We start from the raw sequence: 25871 nt of genomic DNA on the forward strand, positions 1-25871 counted from the left end.
TTACAGTTCCTCAAGATCATTTACTGCACAACGTCCTCTTGGGTGGGAGGTTCTGTGGCAAGTGCGAGTGGGACAAGCAACAGCAACGATCTTCACCTGATCAAAATTAACAAGTCCTTATCGAAGCGTGCAGTGTCTAAGGAAGTATAAACTGGCAAATTTAATTCATTTTGAAGCCATACAGAGAACGAGAAATAGAGAAAACATATGGGATTATGAGAGGGAGAGTTGTAACACAAAGAGTCATTAAAACAATTTAAACCTCCAACAGCAATTATGTTCTAAACAAATTTTCAGTACCAGAGAGGTTTTCTCCAATTTAGACTTTTTTGGTGTGTACCATAACAGCATGGACTGATGCATTTCTATGGTGAGTTTATCAGCGAGATGCCGATGTAATGAAGCTAGTGGAGGAAGAGGCTATGTTGGATAATGATTTCTATATTTAATTGCGCATATGCAAACTCTGGAGGTTGCTTTCCAATTTACTCCATAACAATGGTGGGTGCTGTTGACCTCACCATTATTCTTCATACAAAATCTGTGTCTTTCTTTTTGGGATCCAGAGTCAAATTTTTAATCCTGCTTTGGTGAAAAGAATGCCTAGCGCTGGTCATGAGCATAGTCCATCCTGAGTATAATGTATTTTGCACAACTTTTTAAAGTCTCCAGTGGATTTGGCACAGAACATTGCTGTGCAACTATGGAAGCACTTAGTTTACATGGATATAAGTGATGTGTTTCATGGTTTTGTGTTGAAGGGTTCACTATATAACCAGAACATTGCTGGGACACATTCTTTGCACTGACTGTGCCTTATATGCTTTTGTTTTTGCCTAATTCTGCCTACTATATTTGTCATCTGAATAACTATCTGGGGAGCATAAAATTAATCACGGTGTCATCACACCACCTAAGCAACATAGCTTTTCTTTGTTTTCTGTTCTTGCCCTTAAACAGACTTAAGTTTAATATTTTCCAGAGTTCATTGATATTTAATTTCCTAAGGAACCTGAAAAATGCAAACGCTCAAGCTTGCCTGATGTATTAAGACTCTGCTTCTTTATTGCTATGTCCTTTCCGTGACTCCTCATCTGGTTGCCAGGTAATGGTAATTATGAAATGCGCAGGATTTAGAAATGATTTTGGAGGTTGGGGAATGGTATGCAAGATGCTGTGCCCTAAATTAATATTCAAATAAAGCTCCCATTTTTTCGAGGCAGGCGCTGCCAAAAACAGTATTCACAGCCCACAGGAAATTGTGTGTGAAAAACAGTTGGCAGAGATCCAGAGTTGCAGATCTCTACTTGTTTTTTTGACCAGGATCGTGCAATCTGTGTGCTCTCATATCTTTGATAACACTGATTCAAAACTCTCGGCCTCACTGTCAAGGTGAGATACAATCTGATAAGATGCTCATGAGCTTCTTTAGGGTTGTCACCAGGATTTCTGTAAAATAGAGAGCCCCTACATAGCTTCACCAAAAGTCACATACCTCTCCCAACTGCAATTTCTCCCACTAAGCAAAGGGAACCATGATGCACCGGCCATCTTTCTCCCCACACAAGCCCAATGCAAACACATTTTTTCCAATAGAAAGTGCACAGAAAAGCAGGACTGTTATTTTTCTTGTATGTACTGGGTGGAGCTCCCAAAACACAGAGTAAATAAAGTACAATGTCAATAGCAGTCACATTCCATGGTTTCCCACAGCACAACAGAAAAACACATACATGGGACGGGGTTCTCCGACCCTGCGCCAGGTCGGAGAATCGCCGGGTGGCCGAGCAAATAGCGCCACGCCGCACCGATGCCGGAACACAATTCTCCACAGAGCGGAGAATTGGCGCCATTGGGGCCAACATGGTCAGCGCGCCACCTGTGCCCCCTCACGATTCTCCGGCCCGGATGGGACGAGTGTCCATTAAAAAAAGAAGAATGAGTCCTGCCGGCGCCATTCTAACCTTCTCTGAGCCGGCGGGACATCAGCATTGAAGGGTCGGGTGGCGGCCTGTTGGGGGGTGGGGGGGTGGCTCTGACCCCGGGGGGCACCTCCGATGTGGCCTGCCCCGCAATCGGGGCCCACCCACCGTCGGGCCAGCCTCTCTGGCTGGGATCCTCCTCTCCTACGCGCCGGCCCTGTAGCACTGCGCCATGTTGCATCGGGGCCGTCGAGTTGAAGTAGGCCACTGCACATGCACGCATTGGCGCCGGCGCCACTGTGCATACGCGCATCTGCAGCGCACAGTTCGCGCCGGGATCGGCAGCTGAAACAGCGTCAACCGCTCCAGTGCCGTGCTGGTCCCCTGTAGGGGCCAGAATTAGTCCTTGGCTCGGCCCGTTCACGCAACGGCATGGACACTCTGCCTCGGGATTAGAGAATCCCGCCCATGGTGCTTCCTTCCCACACTCCAAAATAAAACCCACAAAACGGCTGCAAAAAAAACACACCACACTCATCAAACAAAAAGAATAAATGGCCACAAAATAAATTACAGGATTGAGAATCTTGTATTTAAATGGATTTAATTTGGACTCAAATTCAGTTTTCTTCTCTCACTCACTCACTCGCGCACATCTATTACAGTCCGCTCTGTCAACCAACATGCAAGTTTTCTTCTCTATTCCATGCTCACTGACCAAGTCTGGTGTTTGAACCCAGGACACTGGGACTCCTGTCAGTGGCGGCAGAACTGACAAGCCCTACAAAGAGAGTGTAAACTTTTGGGAGCAAAGTGTGGCAACACAAGTGCTAGGTGTGAGAGAGCACAGCAGGAGACAGCAATTTTCAAATCATGTGGAACTTAAATGGTGACGGCTGCAACAAAACATTGATAGGATTTCATTTAGATAGCCAACATTCTGCATCATGCTGGGGCCCTTGTTGTACCCGACTTAAGACACAATGAGGCCATTAAATCTTGCAAGAGGCCTTTAGCGAGATTTATGCCGCTCAGGACACCTCATGAGATATAAATATCTTGCGAGACATTGCGATCTGGATCTCGACCTCACTGGATCGATCCAGATTTGCATATTTAAGTGAACAATTAGGCTCACTTAAATATTTATGTGTTGGATTCTAAGGCCCAGATTGAACGCACGTGCATGGGAGACCACAAACATGAACCAGATGTAACGGCACTTGGGGGGAGGTGGGGGTCGACCATGCCATCAAAGGTCTCCCTGAGATCAGGCTCTGGGAAGGGCAGTACCTTGGCACTCCCCCTGCCAACTGGGCATCCTGACACTGCTAGCCTCATGCTATGGCACTGCCATCAGACACCCTTGCATTGCCACCCTGGTATTGCCAGGGTGCCTTGGCAGTTCTAGGCTGGCAGTGCCTAGATGCTGGGTGCACAGTTGGCACTGCCGGGGATCAGGCCCGGGATGCACCGCCCTTATGAAGTGGGGGGCTCGAGGACCCCCAATATGTAAATTGGGGGATTGAGAGGGGTCCAGAGGCTGCGATGGATGTGTCCAGAGTTCAGGGTAACATTTCAAAATGGTGCCCCAAAGGTAAATGCGGCCTCAGCGGGGCCTTCCTCACCGAAGCCAAAACAACAGAGTCCCGTTTGATGTAACCACCGAGAAACACACCACTAAACGAACCCAAAACGGTGCCTTTTTTCCCATTAAATCACACCCCTGGTCTAGACTCTGAAGAAAGGGGAAACCAATCAAATTGTCCTTCATCCAAAATGACTGTATTTAATTTTTAAGTATGACTTGCAATCCATTTTAATGGTGCAGTTTGAGAATAGACAATGCTAAATATAAATGCAATGTCCTATCAGGAGATTTGTCTGGATTCTTTGCACCTATATGCTGGTGGTCAAAATTGACCATTATTACAACACCAGATTGAGCCTGATCACTTGCAAATTCCAGATTCTGAGCTGCAATGAGAGTTTATGGTAATTCTGCAAAATTAGACAGCGCGTGTCTGTTAAATATTTTTTCAAGCTTTCAATTGATTTGTTCCTGATCAAAAGATTTCGATTTATACTCTACATGTAGGAGGCTGAATTTTATCAGTGATTAAACTGTGAATGAGATGTTAAGCTTTTTTTGAAAATGAAGTGGATATGAATTGTCATGTAAACCGCAATACTCAAACCTGGTGACTAAAACACTGGCTAGATCAATAAGATGAATTTTCATATGTGGTTTTCATTCATTTTACTGGTAGATGTTAACAATGCTTCACAAAATAGGATGCTCACAAATGCAGTGCTTGATGAGGAAATGATTCAGTTCTTCAAAATTTGAAGAGGCGCGAATAAGAGAGGTTTTGTACTGGTTTTATGTTCTAATAAAGTTTTTTTTTGTACTTTATTTATTTTCGCCCCAATAGCCCATCTGCCTGGTCGGAGAATGCTCAGAAAGGAGTGCCACCAATAACCGGAGGAAGCAGATCAACAGAGAGCTACCTTAGCTCTTCAAAGTTTGGTGTCAACTCAGGAAGTCCATCACTTGAGGTCTCTATCCTGTCACAGTTTCCTTCTCTGGAATCGCAGGCTGTCTCTCCTAACAACCACTCTATTCACATGAGTAATTCTGAGAGCCTCACTTCAAATCTCCAACAAGATGGTGCTGCAGGAACCCGTATGTTGCATCCATTGGCTGCTAATTCCAGTAACCAGGGTTACATGCATTACAGTGTCAACAGTGGACCTCAGTACGATGGGGAACAAGCCATACTACCCAGTCTTTCTACAGGATCAAACAACACTGCTACAAACATGAACTCCCCAGCGACTGGTTTCCTGGGTAATGGTAGTCTGCAAGAGAGAGTGCTTACTACAGTTAGTGGGCAGGCACAAAGCAATGCAACACTAATGAATGATGCTTTGAGTTTGAATGTGCATCCTCCACTGCCAGAAAAGAAAAGGATTTCTGAGGGAGATCATTCATTTACCTCCATCTCACCCGCTTCAAGTGGCTTTTCAAGTCCCCACAGCGGAAGTACAATCAGCATTCCATTCCCCAGTGTTCTTCCCGAATTTTCAAAAGTCGTAAATACTTCTGTTGTACAAGGTAAATGCGGTGATTTTTGTTTGTCCAATATTGAGTCGTTTAAAGGATTCCATACCCAATCGTATTTACAGAAAATGAATGATCCTTTTATTTAAATACTTGACTTTTGCCATCCAATTGTGTTTGCAGAGATTTAATACAGAGAAAAGGAATATAAATGACTTTCATTGTGGGTACCGCCTTTTTCCTTGTAAGCCTTATAAAGGACAGCTATTGGAACGCCACATGCTGAGCAGACAGACCACCCACAGACAGAAAGCCACCTCCTATGGAGGCAGCAGATTCACCTTGTTTACATTACTTGGTTGCTGTCCCGGCTGTCATCAACAACACTATTGCAATATAACAGGGGCATTGAGCACCATGATTTCATTTGCCTTGCTTTCTTGTTTCCCCAAATATATTTCGTTGACAACAATTAATCAGGGCTGGAACCCAAAAAGGGGACAATTATTTTCAATCTTAGCTATGCTTTCCCAATCAAGTCTGTTGAGACGTAACACTCATTGCTGATCCTTGCGTTCACCATAAAGTATTGCAATTGTTTTAAATGTGAGCCCAGGTTAGGCGCTGTTTAGGATTTTCAGGAGTACCAATGATCTTGGAAGGTTGAGGCATTGACATTAGTACAGTGACATTACCACAGAATTTGTAGATATTTGCTAGTTGTTATGAATTTTGTTTTGTCACGTCTTAAGGGCAGCAGGGTAGCATTGTGGATAGCACAATTGCTTCACAGCTCCAGGGTCCCAAGTTCGATTTCGACTTGGGTCACTGTCTGTGTGGAGTCTGCACATCCTCCCCGTGTGTGCGTGGGTTTCCTCCGGGTGCTCCGGTTTCCTCCCACAGTCCAAAGATGTGCAGGCTGGGTGGATTGGCCATGATAAATTGCCCTTAGTGTCCAAAAATTCTACGTGTAGAGCTGGATCTAAAGTAGTTGCAACTCTGAGATGGTAGTTTTATTTAAGTGAAACATGCTATGTGATTGCTTTCTGCTAGTTAAGGATTAGACTCTCAAGTGTGTACCCTCTTCGACACCAAGGGTGGTTCTTGACATTTTAATATCGATTGTCTGAGGAAGCAGGTGTTTCCAATTGCGGCAAATTACAAGAATATTTAGTCTAGAATCTCACCCTCTGCGTGGGGAATTTCTGTGGCTAAAAGGAAAAAAAAACAGAACCAAAGATAGGGGTTACATCTAATGGGGTGCGGAATGATCCAAGAGATTCTTTTTGGCAGCTCTTAGCAATCACAATTCAGACAAAAAAATTCTTCTCGGGTGTCATAAATAAAAACATAAAAGAACATACTGGTCTGTCATAATTAGTAAAAAGATGGACAAGTTCATGTTTCTGGCCGATACCCATACCGTCATCAAAACTGTCTGAATGTCTGAGCTTGAAGTTTTTGACAGTTAACCTAAAATAACCAGTCCTAAACCTTTTGTTTACCTTTATCTACACCTTCATCATTGAGATTTGGAGTGCAGTTTTTAAAAAGGGTATTTTGAAGGCCATTAAGTCAATTTAATTCCTCAAAGCATTAACTGAGCAAAGGGAATATGGAAAGATACCTGATTGGTGTTCAATTTGGACCATAAGGATTTCTCAGTACTGATGCTGCATCTGGTTTAACCTGAAGCGTTAAAACTTTTAAACGTGGCAAGGTGTGCTGTGCTGCCTAACACGAGATTGAAACTCCAGTGTAAAATAATTGGCTGTTTCATTACTGTGACTTGGGGGACCAAAAGCTGCGTCACAATATGACAGAAATGTAATGTTAATTTATTTCTAGTATTAAGTTCTGTCTCTACCGTGGTAATGTTGCTGTAATATTTATGCTCATCATCCTGCATTGTCAGTTTGACCTGTATATTATTTTTCTCCATTTCCACCTCTTTGTCTCCACAAACTATGACTCCTTGTTGGGCTACGTTTTCAGGATGCCTGGAACCCTCTTATCCTGTCTATATAGTTGTTATTTATGTGCGAGCGCTAACATTGAGCATTAGAAGAATCTTCAGTCTAGTCTTTTCCTGGCTGAAAATCCATGGAGTGCAAAGGTCTTACAAGAATGAACACACCACAGGCCAGGGGGCAGGATAGTGAGAGAGAACAGTGGTTAGATTCTTCCCTCCTTAATTCAGTGGGTATAAGCCCTTTTATTGTCAAGGTTGAGATCAGATAATGCAGCATAAAATAGTGGCTATATGTGGGCTGTCCTGGTTTGCAAGGCTCAGCTACTCATATATAAATGTTTATATTTTGCAATCATTTTAAAATCTGTTCATAATATCAATCTGAATGCTTCCTGTTACTCATTAAATGATCTAATGACAGTTATGTTACTCATTAAATGATCTAATGACAGTTATGAAGTCCAAAATCATTAATACCCATGTGAGTTAGTGCCACATGGGTAATTATTTGTTGAAGTTAAATAAGGCTAAAGAATTATGAAAATAATTTAAAGTGTTTATTTCTTCAATGCGCTAAGATATGATTTTCTGATTAATAACTGAAAATGCTAGAAATATCCAGCAGATCTGACAGTATCCAAGGACAAAGAAAAGGTGGAGGTTTTGTGAAGCCCATGAGCAGGAGACATGTCGCACAGGGTGACTTAATTAGGTGGGATGTGAGATTTCAATTTCCCAACAGTGGGTTGAGATGCAGAGATAAAGCCAGCTGCATTTTTGTGATATGTTGGATATTACGCTGGCCTGTGGTGTGTTCATTCTTGTAAGACCTTTGCATGCCATGAATATTCATTAATGTCAAACAGTTTCTCATAACTTTATCTCAAGAGTAGTACTTTAACGGTGCACAAGAATCTCATGGCACCCCGATGATGATTGTTTATTGGTGCTGTGTACCAGTTAGTTTCATGCAGTTGTGTGTCAGGCTAGTAGTACACCTTGTTTAATTTTATGGCACAATATAAGGGGCAGGAAAAATGGCAGCTTCTATGGGTGCTCGGAAACAACAAGGGTGAGTCACTGGTATGGGGGGTTGTGCACTGGGGTCAGGAGCATGGAGGAGTGAAGTGGGAAGGGCCTGGTATCTTGGTGTGTTTGTGCGTGGCGGTTGTCCGGGGGGGGGGGGGGGGGGGGGGGGTTGGAACAGCTGGTGTGTTGGTGCCACATGGGTAATTATTTGTTAAAGTTAAATAAGGCTACTGAGGAGTCTAAAGGGCAGTGTCAATATTGTCCAAATGTCAGTCCATCTCGCCGTGTGAGCTGGTAGAGTCCTTATAGGGTTTTTGGTTCACCTATAACATTTCAATTATCCCCACTGAGAGTGTTCCCAGACAAAGTCCTTTGCAATGCATAAAAGGGAGGGCTGACTGAGCCTGTGAGTTCAGTCGTGTCCCACAGAGTAGCGAGTGCAACACTGGGCGATAACATGAACATTCGATAAAGAGTAAACAAAAAATAACATTATTTCCTTCACAAAATAGAAATGTCCCTCACTTCACTATAACCATCAAAACATGCCAACCATGAGACGTGCCAGTACATTTTTCTCTCCGACCAAGCTAGTTTCAACAAATATTAATGTTGCACATACAATGTAATGTGAAATATGTGCATGAGAAATTAATTTGGAAAAAACACCCGTGACACCTTTGTGCTCTCGATGTGTCTTGTGTTAATGGAAGTGGAGTTGTGAAGGAAAGTTTTGGACAGGAGGCTCTTTAACAGCCTACCAGTAGCTGCAATATACAGCTGACAGAGGGCTTAACCAATGGTAAGCTTTCTCTACTGCGTAATCGCACATGTTTACATGCATGCTGCTGGCACTGCGTATTTTTATTATACTTGCATCGGAAACGGGAAAAGAATAGTGTGAAAGTGGAGCATAGATCTGGTTACGGCATTAGAACATGTAGAACATACAGTGCAGAAGGAGACCATTCAGCCCATCGCGTCTGCACCGACCCACTTAAGCCCTCACTTCCACCCTATCTCCGTAACCCAATAACCCATCCTAACTTTTTTTTGGTCACTAAGGGCAATTTATCATGGCCAATCCACCTAACCTGCACGTTTTTGGACTGTGAGAGGAAACCGGAGCACCCGGAGGAAACCCACGCCGACAGGGAGAACGTGCAGACTCAGCACAGACAGTGACCCAGCAGGGAATTGAACCTGGGACCCTGGTGCTGTGAAGCCACAGTGCTAATCGCTTGCGCTACCGTGCTGCCCAAATTGGGAACAACACGCTGATGATTAAATCATAGTCAACATTTCAGATCGATAACTTTTATCATTTCACCATTCATGATTTTGTGAATTGTGTTGTAAAATGGATCCATCTACTTGTTTTGACTGTCATATTGTGCATTCATTTTTGCAATTCTAGAGTCGGAGCTTAAAATTGAAAGTGGTACATTTTCATGCATTGATTTGTGTTTGCCTCTAGTTACAGACACTGCTTTCTCATCTGACAAACATGTCACTGTAAAATTTGTGCAAGACACATCCAAATTTTGGTATAAGCCAGAGATATCACGTGAACAAGGTGAGGGAGCGACACATTCTGTTTCAATCAATTCTGAATATGTGAAAAAATCTTTGTTATTGTGAACTGTCCCAGTGGAAATGTTCTAGTAAATGTAGAAGCAAAGGTATTAATAGTAGCGCGACAGATGTGATGTCCACCTAAAGAACTGGTTTATGGTATGTCTCTGAAAATATGTTTTGGAGATAAAAGGGGACAAATCTATCCATAGAACTCTGTGCCATGATGATCACCTGAATTATATCCCTGATAGTGCAGATACCTACCATTAATATTATAATGAGATGGCATCATCCAGATTCTTTCAAGCCGTAACAGTATTAGGCACAGTAGCACAGTGGGTAGCACTGTTGTTTCACATTTCCAGGGTCCCAGGTTCGATTCCCGGCTTGGCTCACTGTCTGTGTGGAGTCTGCACGTTCTCCCTGTGTCAGGGAAACCTGTGTCAGGGTTTCCTCTGGACACTTCGGTTTCCTCCCACAAGTCCCGAAAGACATGGGGTGGAATTCTCCACTCCCGGGAAAAATCGGGAGGGCCGTCGTGAACTCGGCCGAGTTTCACAACGGCCTCGGAGGCCGCTCCTCGCCCCCTATTCTCCCCCCCCGGCGGGGCTAGGAGCGGCGCTCCGTAGTAAATCTCGGCCGTGGGGGCGTCGTGCCAAGAATGACGCGGCCGGCGCGCCTAATGACATCAGCCGCACATGTGCAAGTTGGCCAGCTCCAACCCGCGCATGCGCAACTGACGTCATGACGCTGACGGTACGAACCCGCGCATGCGCGGTGGCCATCTTTCCCCTCAGCCGCCCCGCAAGACGCGGCGGAGGGGAAATAGTGCGTCCGATTTGGACGCCGGCCCGACGATCGGTGGGCACCGATCGCGGGCCTGTCCCCTCCCGAGCACAGCCGTAGTGCTCTTTCCTTTCTAGGCCACCTACAAGCCCCAAACGGGCTTCTCACTCCTGTTTCACGTGGGCAACGACCAGGTGTGTTTGCTGCCGTCGTCAAACGGACGCAAACGGCAGGCCGCTCGGCCCATCCGGGTCGGAGAAGCGCCGTTCGCCGTGAAAAACGGCGAGCGCGATTCTTCCGAGCCGGGGGGGGGGGGGGGGGGGGGGGGGGGGGGGGGGGAGATCGAGTGGGGCGTGAATTTTGTCGGGGGGCCCTCCCGCGATTCTCCCACACCGCGTGGGGAGCGGAGAATCGCGCCCATGCTGTTAGGTAATTCTGAATACTCCCTCCGTATACCCGAACAGGCGCCAGGTTGTGGCGACTGGGGACTTTTCACAGTAACTTCATTGCAGTGTTAATGGAAGCCTACTTGTGACAATAAACATTATTATTATTATTACCATCAGTGATGGATGTATCTCGACACTAATGTCAGAGTCAAAGGTCCGCACTTTATCAACTGTGAATGTTTTGTGCTTAAAAATAATCAGTTTCTCCACAAGTTTCAATGTAAGTTAATGGAAATTGCAGAGGAGAAGCATTCAGTGTTAACACATACTGTATATTTGAAATCTGATGTGAAACAATGTGAAGACTTTTTTAATATGAATTCCTACCAGAATTCTTCAGTACAATCTTGGAAAACAATCCACTTTGTGAATCTTCTCTAAGTTTAATTATTAACGAGAAGCCATTCTACTTGCAGCCATTGCATTACTAAAGGACAAAGAGCCAGGATCATTCATTGTTCGAGACAGCCACTCTTTCCGAGGTGCCTATGGATTGGCAATGAAAGTCGCTACACCTCCAGCTTCTGTGCTTCAACAAAGCAAGAAAGGTATTTCATGTTTCAAAATGGCTTCCACATAAACTTTGTCTTTGTATTTCATCCACACCTTTTGCTTCATTGGTGACATCAGAGAATTAATGTTGAGACATTTTTTTATAAATGTTTTTTATTGGGTTTTCGAACATAGTCGGGGAGAGAATCATAAAAGCTGCCGTGGGACAGGCCGTGACCCACGGCAGCCTTCACGCCCACTTCCGGGGCCGATTCTCCCCACCTAGGCGGGTCATGGCGGCACGGCCTTGACAACGGTCGTCAAGGCCGCACGTCAAGCGTCACGCCGGCTGACACGGCCAATGACGTCGGCCGCGCATGCGCGGGTTGGACAACGAAAGAAGATGGTGTGCAACAGGTAGTTGGAAGAGGACAGAGATGAATAAGACACTAGTTAGAGTGTGGCATCATTCAAAGCTATAGCACGGTCAGTTTTGAAGCTGACGGTACGGGGGTGGTCAAAAGGGAAAAGAATGGAGATGAGAACCATAATAGCTTCTTTGAAATCTGTTCAATAATCAGTCCTATGTTGTGACAAAATCCTTACATATCTTTGGCCTAATGAAGAGAGCTGTCGTTTATTCCATCATAAGGGCAGCACGTGGCATAGTGGTTAGCACTGCTGCCTCAGAGCCAGTGACCCGGCTTCGATTCTGGCCGTGGTTGATTTTGTGGCGTTTGCATGTTCTCCCCATGTCTCTGTAGGTTTTCTCTGGTTGCTCTGATTTCTTCCCACAGTTCAAAGGTGGGTTGGCCATTCTAAATTGCCCCTTCATATCCAAAGATGTGCAGGTTAGGCAGATTGGCCATAATCAATTCGTGGGGTTGCGGAGATAGCGCGGTGGATTGGGCATAGGCAGAGTGATCCGGTTTCCTCTCACAAGTCCCAAAAGACGTACTTGTTGGGTGTATTAGACATTCTGAATCCTCAGTGTACTCGAACAGGCACCAGAGTGTGAGAACTAGTAGACCTTCACATTAACTTCATTGCAGTGTTAACGTAAGCCTACTAGTGACACTAATAAAGATTATTGTTAGTGTTCTTTCGGAGGGTTGGTGGAGACTCGATGAGCCTAATGGTCTCCTTCTGCACTGTAGGGATTCTATGGGGGCGGGGGGGAACAAAAGGTGCTCAAAAATCTTGCACCTCATCTGCACATTCTCTGTGGCCAAGCATTCCTCCCAAAGTAAGGCATCAGAAATTGTGACCTAATCAATAACTTGTTCATTGATGGCGATTACTGCTTTGCTTATACAGTATACTTTTACTTAAAAACCTAGGATCTCTATGCTTTTTATTTTACAACTTGTCCTTCCAGTTTAACGTTTGGTGTATCTGAACCACTAAAACTCTCTGCTCCTTTAAAGAGTTATTTTTGCCTTCTCATTAATTATTCCTCTCAAAATGCAAGACTTTTGCATTTTCCACATTAGAATTTGATTGGACATCTATCAGCACAATCTACTAATCAATGTGCATGTTATCTAACACATATATAACACCGGCTTGGGTCACTGTCTGTGCGGGGTCTGCACATCCTCCCCGTGTGTGCGTGGGTTTCCTCTGGGTGCTCCGGTTTCCTCCCACAGTCCAAAGATGTGCAGGTTAGGTGGATTGGCCATGATAAATTGTCCTTAGTGTCCAAAATTGCCCTTAGTGTTGGGTGGGGTTACTGGGTTATGGGGATAGGGTGGAGGTGTTGACCTTGGGTAGGGTTCTCGGATTTCCAAGAGCCGGTGCAGACTCGATGGGCCGAATGGCCTCCTTCTGCACTGTAAATTCTATGATAATGTGTGGAAAAGATTTACAATGAGGAACTCCATTAATGTGGATAGATTGGAGAATTTAGGACTGTTTGCCTTGAAGAATAGAAGGTTGAGAGGAGATTTGATAGATGTATTTAAAATCATGAGGGGCCTTAATAGAGCAGAGAGGGAGAAACTGTCCAATAAATTGAAGGATCAAGAGCAAGAGGGAACAGAATTAAGGTTAATTGGAAAAAGAAGCAAGGGGAAAGAAAGTTTCACACACCAAGTGTTTCAGATCTGGAATGCGCTGCCTACTGGTTTGCTGGAGACAGGTTCACTTGAGGCATTTGAGAGTGAATTGGATTATTATTTGATAAGGAAGAATGTGCAGGTCTGTGGGGTGAAAGCAGGGGAAAAGCACAAGGTGAATGCTTATTCGGAAAGCCACCACAGACACAGTGGGCCGATTGGCCTCAATCTGCGCTGCAGTGATTTCTGATGTGTAAACCTCTATTCTTTTATTTGGCAGCAGTGGGAGACTTCTCGAATGAGCTGGTCAGACATTTCCTGATTGAATGTACCCAGAAAGGAGTCCGATTAAAGGGTTGCCCCAATGAACCATACTTTGGTATGCTTTTATGTTTACTCTTTAGAAGTAAAGTATATACAGCTAAGATGATCCAGATGTTTTGAAGCTGAATTTGTTTCTAATATACATTACTGTGTTTCTAATCAGGGAGTCTGACTGCTTTGGTTTATCAACATTCCATCACGCCACTGGCATTGCCTTGCAAATTACTCATCCCTGACAAAGGTAAATATATAAAATGGTAGAAGAACACGGCTGAAAAACTACGCAAATAAATACTCTCCAATTAATACAATTGTAATTAGATTTAAAATGTATATGGCATGGAATATGTCAGCTATTTTTTTGGTTTTGTTGTGAAATAAGTCTTTATCGCTCTGAGTGTTACTGAACATGTTAGCCCAGATTTTCCCTTACTTATGTGCATTAGGCCTGAATGACAATTGACAAGCTTTAAACAGACTCAAATGGAAATATGGATCTGCACAGATGCAGGGAGTACACAGGTGGTAGAAGTGAAAATTGCATATTGTGACACTTAAAACTAAAGGACAAGTTAAAGGGGAATGTCGTAAGAGATGAACAAAAGTGCTGAACATCTCCATAGAGCCTCAGAAGTTGTGAGCCCATTGGTACGATTGACCAAGAGTAAAAGAAACTAAAAAAATATGTCCCAAGATTAAAGCACAGGCATGCAATATCAGCCATTGGAAAGTTTTAATGGTTCTTTATGTAAACCTGGCCGGGGGGGGGGGAGCTCGGTTGACTCGATTAATCGAGTGAAGAATAATGACAAGAGGTTCAATCCCCGTACCAGTTGTGGACGTTTATGGAGGCCTGCCACACTTGTTAGGATGTGGTGCATTAAGAAAATAAAACAAAGACAATTGTGAAGTGTTTTTTCAATAAGTGATGTTTAAGTTTTGAGCGTTGAAGTGACTGACCTAAGTCTTTCAAATTGGCTGTCACCAGAGCTGTTTGCCCAGCAGAGGTGGATCATTTTTTTTAGATTTGGCTTCCTGCACACCCACAAGTCAGGAAATATTTTACAAATCCATACGTTAGGGAAGCACCTGGCTGGGAAGTTTTATGAGACATTACAATCTGTAGCAACAAATTTGGGCTTTATGTGTGGAGTAACAGTTCAGTAGCCAACGTGTGAAGAGTTTAAATAATATCATTTTCTACAGCTAGACGCCACAAATTCTTTCTTGCGTTTTTTGTGCACATGTATACAGGTCTTGAAGCTTTGTTGTGCTCTTAATTCAAATTTATCCAATTTTGACTCCAGGGGCGACATTCTCAGTTCAGGAGACTATGAGCGGGATTCGCCGATCGCCAACGCCGAAATAGTGTTTGGCGATCAGCCGGAGAATCAATTTTTACGTCAGAATCGGGTGGTGCCGTTTTTCTGATGCTCCGCCCCCTCAAAAACGGCGTACGATGCGCCAAGTCCCCGACGGCGTCGGTTGTGTCCTCTCACTTTTCGGGGACCTCGCATGGCGGCAGTGGACTGTGTCCAGTGCCGCCATAGCAGAGGGGGGAGCCGTTCTGCTGGCAGGGGATCTTCGGCAGGGGCTGGGGAACTGGTGGGGGTGGCCAGGGGACTTACAGAGGGGCAGTTTTTGGCAGGCCAGATCTGCGTGCGGCCAGTGCCATGTTATATGGCGCCACCAGGGCCGGCTCAAGGCACCGGCAACTCGGGCTGTTGCCCGGGGCGCCATGTGCTCGGGGGCGCCAGAGACTCGGGTCCCGCGCATGCGCAGTTGGGCCGGTGCCAACCAGCGCATGCGCGGTGGCCGCCCGCCCCCAGGGCGGCCCCCCGGCTCGGTCCGCCCCCCTGCTCGGTCCCCCCCGCCCCGCCCTCGGGTCCGCCTCCCCGCCCCGCCCTCGGGTCCGCCCCCCCCGCCCCCCCCTCGGGTCCGCCCCTCCTCGGCCCCGCCCCCCCCTCGGGTCCGCCCCCCCCCCGCCCCGCCCTCGGGTCCGCCCCCCCCCCCCCGCGTGTCCGCCCCCCTCGGGTCCGCCCCTCCTCGGCCCCGCCCCCCCCCCCGGGTCCGCCCCTCCTCGCCCCCGGCCCCCCCCCCGGCCCCGGCCCCCCCCCCAGCCCCCGCCCCCCCCCCCCCGGCGCCCCCCCCCTCCCCGGCCCCGCCCCCCCAAGGGCGCCGAAGTTCAGCTTGCCCGGGGCGCCAGCAACCCTAGAGCCGGCGCTGGGCGCCACCGCCATGCGCATGCAGAGCCACGACTTGGCCATTCTGCATCTGTATCGGCAGGTAAAGCCGAGGGCTTTATGTAGTGCAGCTGCTAGCCCCCCACTTGGCGGAGCATCGGTGCAGGGGTGCCGCCAACGTTTTAGTCGTAAGATCAGGCGGAACCTGCGGAGATAGCCACAGATTCGGGGAATCCAGCCTTATGTTCCCCCACCAGAGTTGAATTGCTATTGATTTAGTGTAAATCAAGAAACAATGCCAATTCTTAGCCTTGCGGATTGATACATCGCAATGATTGGGAGGGGTTCCCGAAAGAATCCCGCCATCAGGCCACCATCTTGAGCGAGCGGCCCCATAGGGAGGTCCCATCATTGGCCACCCCTGCCCTCCACACCGCCAGTGCCAGTCAGCACTCCACTCCTCCTGCCCCCGCATCGCACATCAGCACCCCACTCCCTGGAATTTCTGCATCTCCCCAAGTGACCCGAACTTCCTGCCCTCAGAAACGCCCTACATGGGGAGACCCACCCCAGAGACCCCTTAAATAGGGGAGTCCCCCCCCATACAGAGGTCCCCTAAATATAGAGGACCCACCCCCAGACACCCCCTAAATACAGGGACCCACCCCAGAGACTCCCGAAATAGGGGGATTCCCCCAGTGACCCCCTAAGTAGAGGACCCACTACAGAGAGCTCCTAAATAGGGGACCCCCCCCCCCCACACGCACACACACACAGAGGCCCCCTAAATATAGGCGACCCCCCCCCCAGGCACCCCCTAAATAGGGAGTCTCCCACAGACTCCCCAGAAATAGAGACCCCTGTCAGGAAGCCCCCCAGAAATGTGAAACCTGTCAGATAGCTCCCCCAGAAAAAAGACCCCTGTCAGGAAACTAGAGAGGAGTGGAAATGGAAAGTAATTGCAGTTGTAAGGCAAACCTGGGCATGCACCTGTTGGCTCTGACAAAGGAAGCACCACGTGTCAATTCCTGGAAAGAGAAAGCAGTGATCTATTTAAACCCCTCAGATCCTTGAGCTGCTAGCCATTCATTACTTTCCTTTGGTGGGCTGTGATTGGCAGCTTCCACACAGCTGTGAGCTTTGCTTCATTCATCTTTTCATGGTTCAGTAACTCTGAAGTGCTTTGACCACAATGTTTACAAACATCAACCACTTCAAAGATAGTTAAGTGCTGTCAATTTCCAGCTGAGCGCTTGAAAAGCAGTCAAGCATGAAGAGGGGTGATTGGAATGCACTTATGTACTTAACTGGTGGTTGGGGAAGCTTTGGGGGTGTCAGGTGAGGTGGGTAGATCTGACATTGTGGGGTGGGAGAGGGTGGTCCTCGGATGGACTTTGGTGGCAACTTCCTTAAGGCATTACCCCCTTGGCCCATGTGAGATCCACCACATCAGGGCCAAGCTGGGCAATACCAGTAGTAACCTGCACCCAAGTGATTCCCAACCCAGAGGACTGGAGAATCTCAAGGGCCCAGAGAATAGGGCATCAATCCTGTTTTTTACCCCAGCCACCCAATTCTCTGCTGCGTCGGAAACCCTGCTGCCAGCGGCAGGCGGTGGAGAATTTTGGCCCTGGGCTATAAAACACACATGGGAAAGATTTTCAAACCCTGGAAAGTGTCTATAGTTATAAATGTACTAATTTGTGTTAACTCTTGCATTGCTTCAAAGCGCATTTCCCAAATGTCAAACTCGAGCTGCACCTCTATAATGAATTAACTCACTATATAATCATGAAAATATTGCTTGCCACTGTAAATTGCTATGCCTGCAAAGAGGTCAAAATCAAAGTAGATTTGTTGTCATCTCCTTCATATGGTGTTTAAGTGCAATAATATCCTGGGTGAGACTATGTCTGGTGATGCTCAAAGTTACAGTTTATTTTTAGTAATTTCTAAATTTGATGGTCCAGTAGCTTTCCTCTGGTGATGAAATGGTAACAATGAGATGTCTATGCTATCCACTGGCCTGATTATTTTCTCATAGCCACATGTGATTATTTCATCTGATTGGCATTGTATACCAGAAGTTTAAATAACGCTCCATTTTGGAAGACTAATTTTACAGTCCAAAAAAGATTTTTAGGACACGCAACTTATTCACCCTTAATTTGTATACATTTAATTCATGTTTGTTTTTCTTCTGATTATTAATGACAGTTGTTTCACCAAAATACTCACCTCCTGGATCTGTGGGATCGACGGGCCGATATTTAGCTTTATTTTATAATAAACCTCAGCTAATTTATCATTGGCTTATCAAAATTGGATCGTTGAATCTGGTTTTACATTTTTTTTTCACAGATCCTTTAGAAGATGGAATAGACACTTTAGCACAGGCTGCTACAAACTCTGCAGCAGAATTATTGAAGCAAGGGGCAGGTAAGCATAATGTAGTGTTGCTGTGAGAAATCACTACTGTTGCTGATTTATTTCCCATTGTTGGATAACGTGCAATGTAAAAGAACAACTTAACTGCTTAAAATCCTTTACCAGTTTTGTTAGATGTTGTGTATTTTAGTCACATTGATAAATATTAATACTCTCCCTATGCATCTGCTGCTGGTCACTCCTAATCAGTTTCTGTATTGTCGCTGGTTGTAACATTGTATTCACAAACATTTAAATACTTATTATACGCTCATTAATATTTGTGAATATTAGGAAATTTGATTATTTACGAAATAGGCTGTTTGACATTAAGTATTGTGGGAGAAGTGTGATTTGAAAAGTTTTCCTGTGTGCTTTTGTTTTCAGCATGTAATGTGTGGTATTTAAACTCTGTGGACATGGAGTCTCTGACTGGCCATCAAGCAATCCAGAAAGCAACATACGAAACATTCATGCAAGCTCCATCTCCAGCCTCCACTGTTGTACATTTTAAAGTATCTGCCCAGGGCATTACTCTGACTGACAATCAAAGAAAGTAAGTTTATCCTGTACTTTAACCTGGACAGGATACTTTAACCTGGGCAGGAAGAGCAAAATAAAACCTCATGAACATTTTCCTCTGAGCCCACAGTGTTTACATCAATGAATAATATGGAGAGGGTTACCATTTGGAACATTATAAAATGCATTGAAATAGTCATGGAATGTGCATAACAAGAGTGTGATAGCATTCAAAAAGATGTGTTTTAACTAAATGACTGGGTTAAAGAATGGCGATAATTTTATTGAAATGTACAAAAATAATCCATTATTAAACAAGAAAAGGAAAAAATAGTTGACCTAAATGAAATAGATCAATAAATATGATGCAGCTTTAGCACAATTACCCTTCTTTAAGAAGAGATTTTCACAGAAAGTGGGAGTCTGGAGGTTTTACTCTTTGGATGAGCACTACAAAATTATTTTATTTAGAACATTCAGTCTACCCTTGCAGAATATCTTAATACAATAATTCAAAAGTGTTCAATTTATTTTGTGCTATTGGATATACCACATAGCTATATTATGGAAATAAATATTTGTGTGTAAAGTTCTTGAAGTTCCAAAGTTGTAAGTGATTAAAATTTATGACCTGATCAGTGATGTAGAAAGGTATCCACAAAGTCATAGAATCATAGAATTTACAGTGCAGAAGTAGGCCATTCGGCCCATCGATTCTGCACCGGCCTTTGGAAAGAGCACCCTACTTAAGCCCACACCTCCACCCTATCCCCATAACCCAGTAATCCCACTTAATCTTTTTGGACACTAAGGGCAGTTTAGCATGGCCTATCCACCTCGGTGGGGCGGGGGGGTCCCGGCGTGACATGGCGTGAACCACTCCGGCGCCGGCCCGCCCCAAAGGTGCGGAATCCTCCGCACTTTCAGGGGCTAGGGCGGCGCTCTAGTGGTTTGCGCCCCGCTGGCCGGTGTGGAAGGCCTTTGGCGCCACGGCAGCCGGGGCTGAAGGGACTCCGCCGGCAGGCAAGAGTCCGTGCATGCGTGGGTGCGTCAGCAGCTGCTGACGTCATCCCCGCGCATGCGCAGGGCGGGGGTCACCTACGCATCTGCCATCGCGGAGGCTGACACAGCCGACGCGTAGTAAAAGAGTGCCCCACGGCACATGCCCTCCCGCCAATCGGTGGGCCCCGATTGCGGGCCAGGCCACCGTGGGGACACCCCCGGGGCCAGATCACCCCGTGTGCCCCCAGGACCCCGGAGCCCGCCCACGCCGCCAGGTCCCGCCGTTAAGGGACCTAGTCTGATCCACGCCGGTGGAACCGGCAAAAAACCAGCGGGACTTCGGCCCATCGCGGGCCGGAGACTTCGGGCAGCCCCGGGGCCCATTGAGTCAGCCGGTCCCCGCCATTCTCCGGAGCGGGCGGCACGACTCACGCCTCGCCAACCTTTGGAGGGCTGGAGAATTTGGCGGGGGCGGAATTCACGCCGACCCCCGGCGATTCTCCGACCCGGCGGGGGGGTCGGAGAATCCCGCCCCAAAAGTCTGAAGCAAGTGGCTCCTGTTAATGTTCACCTCCAAAAACAATGATAAGGATATTGTAGCTGGTTAATTTCCTCGGAACTGCTTCAACTTACTGCTGGAAGTACCATGAAAAGCCTAGTTCCACACACAAGCAACCTGACTGCCACACTTATGGCTTAGTTAGAGCAATGGAAGAGGAGCATCTCTCAGGCAACCTCCTGCTGTTGTATCTCATTTTAATATGTTTCTCCCACTGTTAGCCAAGGTGCAGGATTGAGCCTCATAGATGCTAGGTCTCTGTATCACTTCTGAGTGTTGTACAATACCAACCTGCTTCTTGCTTCATTCAGGCAACCCAGGCTAACTTGAGAGGAGTGATTATTTTCGGAGAGTAATGAGAAGGAATGATTTCATTTAATGTGAGATATGTAATTTTGATATAATTTAAAAGAGGTAAGCTTGTTCTGGCAGGAAGTCTGCAACAACAGTGTCTTATTAGCAACTACTTTTTCAAATGAAAGGATAGTTTAAGCTCAGTGGATTGTAAAGCAAATCATTTTATTCCCTATTTACTGACAGAAATATTAAGGACTATGTATAAATAATGGAGTCACTATAATTTTTAAGGTTTTCTTTCTTGTATTACCGTCTTCTTCTATGAGCGCCACATATCACCCAGTTTTGTTCCCAGCACGCCCAAGTAACGTTCAATTTTGGGGGAAGACCTTCGAACAAGAAGGACGCCAAAGCTCAGGACTTTCCTATACATCCAAAATCCATAGTGTTCATTTTTGAATAAGTCACTACATACAGTGTTTACTTTCTTTCCCAGGGCAATACTATGAGATGTCGGCCATTTAGCCCCTCAAACCTGTCCCGCCATTCAATAAAAACGTGAGCCATCTGCCAGTAAGCTCCATATCCTCGCCTTCAGCTAGCAATCTATTATTTTCAATATTAATATTTATGTTAACAATTAATCTAGCAACTGTAGATGATTTAGCTCAACCGTTACAAATCAAGATGAAAAAAATCTCAAATGTTTCAAAATCAACCCATTATCTTTCTTTCATGCAGATATGCAGAGTTTTAGCAGAATATCCCCACTGTTGCATAATTAACATTGTCCTGATCACTTGCTTTTTTAACAATTGTTTTTTTTTAAATAGACTATTCTTCAGACGACATTATGCTGTCAGCACCGTGATCTTTTGTGCCTTGGACCCACAAGAAAGGAAGTATGTTTCTAGTTGTCTTAATCTATGCTCTAATACAATAAAGTGTTTGGACCATGCAAGAGGGTTTTGAGATTCTAAATGGTCTTTTCTTTTCTTCCCTCCCCTCCCCTCTTAAGGTGGACAAAAGATAGTACCTCAGCAAAGTAAGCATTTAAAATCTGTAGAATTTTACAAAGGGGTTTTTAAGTTAACTCTTGTATATAAAAACCACAAACACTATGCTTTTATTTTGATAGAATCTTTGGATTTGTGGCAAGGAAGCAAGGAAGTGCCACCGATAATGTCTGCCACCTATTTGCCGAACATGACCCTGAGCAGCCTGCCAGTGCTATTGTGAACTTTGTATCAAAGGTCATGATAGGATCTCAGAAGAAGTAAATAGGTCCTGATGCTGCCGGACCCCACTTTGAGGAGAATTACCCTTTTTATTCAGAACAAATTAAGAAAAAATAAATAAACTGCAGGATGAAAATAAGTTGGAGAAATAACAGGTCTTGTTTTGAAGGTTTGTATATGTTGAATGATGGTAAGAGCAGGTTTGATTTCTTTCAGAGTGGAGCAGAGATGTGAACTTTAGGGAATAACTGATCTTAGTTCAGACAGTCAGAAAAGATATTTGGCTTCTGTGATTGATTATTCGTTATCATTTGATTTTATTTGTTGAGGTGAAGGGTCAATGCTTAGTTTTATTTTTTTACTGTCTTGAGCTGAATGAAATAAAGCAGTTTGAAAAATAGACCAATCAGGAAAAAAAACACTCATAATTTATATTTATTTGACACAATATCCTGAATAGATGGCAGCTGATCTGATGATTGAATGAAACAAATACATTTAGGTTAATGTGCTCAATCACATTTTGGCTGTCGATTTTGTGTTACTAGGCATTCTTGGAGGTGCATGCCATGCTATATTGTGTGCAACACCTTGTGTATCATTCCAGAATCACTGGCATTTTAGTACAAGTAGGATAGATATTAAGGTTTACGTAGAATAATTTTATATCACTGCAATTTTTTTACAATCTACACAACTATATACAGTTGGGTATGAAATTCTTGCCAAAGACATACCATTTAACCAGCACTTTGAGCTACCGTGTAAACGTGAGTTCAGTGAATGAATTCCACCCTTTCCCTCCTATTAAACCACTGTATCCTACCCATGTGTTGCTTCCAGTGTTAACTAATTGTGAAAATGCCAAAATACAAGTATGAGTTTTCACTTTGACCAATAATCTGTATTATCAAAATTATAATTTTACTCATAACTGTCTCTTTGGCTATTCCATATTTTGTAGTATTCTTCTAAGCATTCTGTAAAAAAAAACTTGTACTCATTATGTAAATGAATTATGTGCTATAATTCTTTGTATAGTCCTTTTCCATTCTTTGAAACACAATCTATTAAAATTATAATAAATACAATAAATTTTAGTTTCTGTGTTCACTTATTGATAATGTGAGTCACACAAAAAATAAGATTTATTATTGAATGGTTTATAGCAATGGTTCGGATTTGAATTCCATGCAGATTATTTCTTCATCTGTGTGTTATTGATACCTGCAGCAATTTAACTAAACATTTTGGCCCTTCAGGTGGTCTTTTAATTTCCGTGTTATTCTGGCCCTTGAAATATAGAAACCCACGCAGTTAGCAGTAAAATAATCTTAAGTAATAAAAGCTAAAAACACTGATGAAACTCAGCTCTGGCAGTATCTGTGGAGAGTGAAACAGAGTTAAAGTTTTAAGTCTGTATGACTCTTCAGAGCTAAAGAGAGGAAAAAATGTGGTGAATTTTATATAGTTTAAGAAGGTGTGGAGCAGACGAAGCATAATAGGTGGGAGCTCAGGGATACTGCCAAATAAGCTATGGGGAAAGCCATATGTTAATGGAGTGTTAATGGTAATGTTAAAGACTAAAGAAGGTGCTGATAGTAGCATAAGCACAATCATCGGGTTCATTTACACTTCAACTTCTACTTCACAGCAACATTAAAGTTGCAGTATAAATCTGGAGTTGGGGCATGACCTGGAGGGTTCTGGTAATCCCTCAAGGAGGAAACCTCCCTTTGCCTGGGTTTGACTCCACACAGTGCAAATCCGGTGGAATATCTGGCCATATTTAGAAAGTACCCAAGCTCTGCTACCTGCACACCCTACGTTGAGGGAAATCCTATTTGTGTTGTTGAGCTTGTCACAAGGATTCAAAACCACGTTTGAGAGAGGTTGGTGCAGATAGGATGCCTGCTAGATCTAATAAATGATTTCCTCAGCACAAGAGTATTGGAATGCCAAAATGTTTTTGTTAATTTTCACAAAGGTTACAGTAGGTTCAACCCTTTCCTACCGGCTAGTAAGTGAAATTTCCATGATCTATTGAACTTACATGATCTTTTGCTAAACCTACCCTGATTAACATCTCTGGGGAAGAAGAATTAAAATTTAAGACGGAATTGGAATTTCAGGCCGGGAATGTCATCGTTCCTATTTGGCTGGCAGCATAAGGCCCCACCTACCTCAATTGAAAATTGGTACGCAAACCCAACTCTGAAGAGCTGGAACGCCAAAACAAACTTCAGTGGTTGTCAGACTGTTAATTAACTACGGTTGTGGTTTCCCACACCACCTCGGGCGATTTTCCACCTTCGGGAACTGCCAGCCAATCAGGTGGCCAGTGGTTCTCCAGTTCCAGCTGGGATGGCAACACGCAAATACAATAAGAAGCCATGATGGAGGTTGGACTCAAAAGTAAATTGAGGTGGTGTTGCTGGGGCCAGTCAGATAAGCCCCAATGAGCAAGGTTTGGGGGAAGGGGGAAGACAAACACAGACAGTGATCATCTTGACGGAGGGCCCTATATTAGGTGCAGAGCAGGCTCCCAAGTCTGGCCTCATGTGGCATGGGCACATCCTACCAGTGGCAGTGGGAGGAGGTCCTTCAGCAGCACCTGTCCTGGGTAGGGGTGGGGTGGTTGGTGTAAATTCATGGCCATTATTGCAGCTGATACTTGCAGTTGGTGCCTGGAGGTAGAATTGCAGAAGCAAGATTGCATGACAAATGGTCACTCAACCAGTCAAGCCTAACCTCTCCACATATAATTCTCTCCCGTGGCTTCTGCCCCAGGTATTTGTAAATGCTGCTTGATAGCAGAAGCAATCTAATCCAAGAAAACCTGCGCACCATACTTTGAGCATAATATACAGACACATACATACAATGTCCTTGGTTTGCCAAACACTCGTGGTTCTGTGAACACTTTGCAGAGTCATTCAAGTGACGAATAATAGACTGTAAGGTAATAGATGTTTCAGGACACTTCACATAAGAGAAACAAGATTGAGGAATAACAGAAGAAGAAGAAGAATTAGAGAAGTTGATGGAAGGTATGGTTAAAATAAGGGTTGGAGGAGGTTTTGCAGGTGGGAAGGCAGAAGAGGCCAGAGGCAGGAAAGCACATAGTGCACATGGACAAATAGTCAAGGAGGGTGCAGTGACAGGATAGAGTAAATCAAAATATGCGCATTTTGAATTGAATATACAGGGAATGAGTTAACAGAAAATATTAGCAACAAGTAATCAGCATAGAATGTGTACAATGTTGTTTTAATGGCCACCTGAAGTCTGTGACTATCTTCTATGTTAATTATATGATGTTCCTAGCAATTTTGAAATGGAACCCCATTGGAATCAGAGAATGGGAATTAACTTCCTTTTCAGAGTGGCAGTGTAGCCATGTAAAATGGCCACCTGCAGAGGATCATGGGAATTGTGGTCAATTTGGGACACAGACAGGTGCACAGCCTCTGTGTATTGTGCAAAGAAACCAGACTTGACTGAAACTTGCATCCATTAAGAATTAATTACCATTTTCCCCAAGACAAAAGCATTCGCATTAAGGACCATCAACAATAGCAGACTAACTGGCGTCCCCCCCCCCCCCCCCCCTTATTTGGTAAGGCCTACGTGCCTAGGGCAATGATAGCTAGGACTCGCACCGCCATTAAGGTATCCACCCCCTAATTTGCTAAGATCGACGAGGGTGATCGAAATCCTATCGATCCATTGGACCTGGAGTAAGGATCGCCCAAAAGGGCGCGAAAGAGACCAAGGATAAAAAGCCCTGCGCACTAAAGATCGGTCTCTTTTGGAACTGGCCTGTGCTTGACCAACTGTAGCAGAACAACCAAGTTCAAGGACCCGCGACCATTCCTAAAGGACGAGCCCAGTGTCATAATATACACCAGTATATCATGGTGCAGACACACACTGATGGACACACACAGGGACCAATCAACATGTATAA

General features: G+C 44.8%; 1 protein-coding gene across 7 annotated transcripts in view; it reads left to right on the forward strand.

Annotated features, from left to right (window-relative positions):
- Positions 1–22996, forward strand: part of LOC119966295 (tensin-3-like) — a 533488-nt gene extending 510492 nt beyond the window's left edge. For all 7 annotated transcript variants that reach the window (XM_038797763.1, XM_038797764.1, XM_038797766.1 and 4 more), the window contains 10 exons: positions 4358–5040; positions 9465–9563; positions 11217–11348; positions 13630–13728; positions 13837–13914; positions 18218–18295; positions 18671–18839; positions 21497–21565; positions 21682–21708; positions 21802–22996. In XM_038797763.1, the coding sequence (XP_038653691.1) occupies positions 4358–5040; positions 9465–9563; positions 11217–11348; positions 13630–13728; positions 13837–13914; positions 18218–18295; positions 18671–18839; positions 21497–21565; positions 21682–21708; positions 21802–21943 (1576 nt within the window). In that variant the 3' untranslated portion in view covers positions 21944–22996. The remainder of the gene's footprint in view (positions 1–4357; positions 5041–9464; positions 9564–11216; positions 11349–13629; positions 13729–13836; positions 13915–18217; positions 18296–18670; positions 18840–21496; positions 21566–21681; positions 21709–21801) is intronic.
- Positions 22997–25871: the final 2875 nt, after the last annotated feature.

Source organism: Scyliorhinus canicula, chromosome 5, assembly GCF_902713615.1.
Source record: "Scyliorhinus canicula chromosome 5, sScyCan1.1, whole genome shotgun sequence".
In the NCBI taxonomy this organism is placed as follows: domain Eukaryota; kingdom Metazoa; phylum Chordata; class Chondrichthyes; order Carcharhiniformes; family Scyliorhinidae; genus Scyliorhinus; species Scyliorhinus canicula.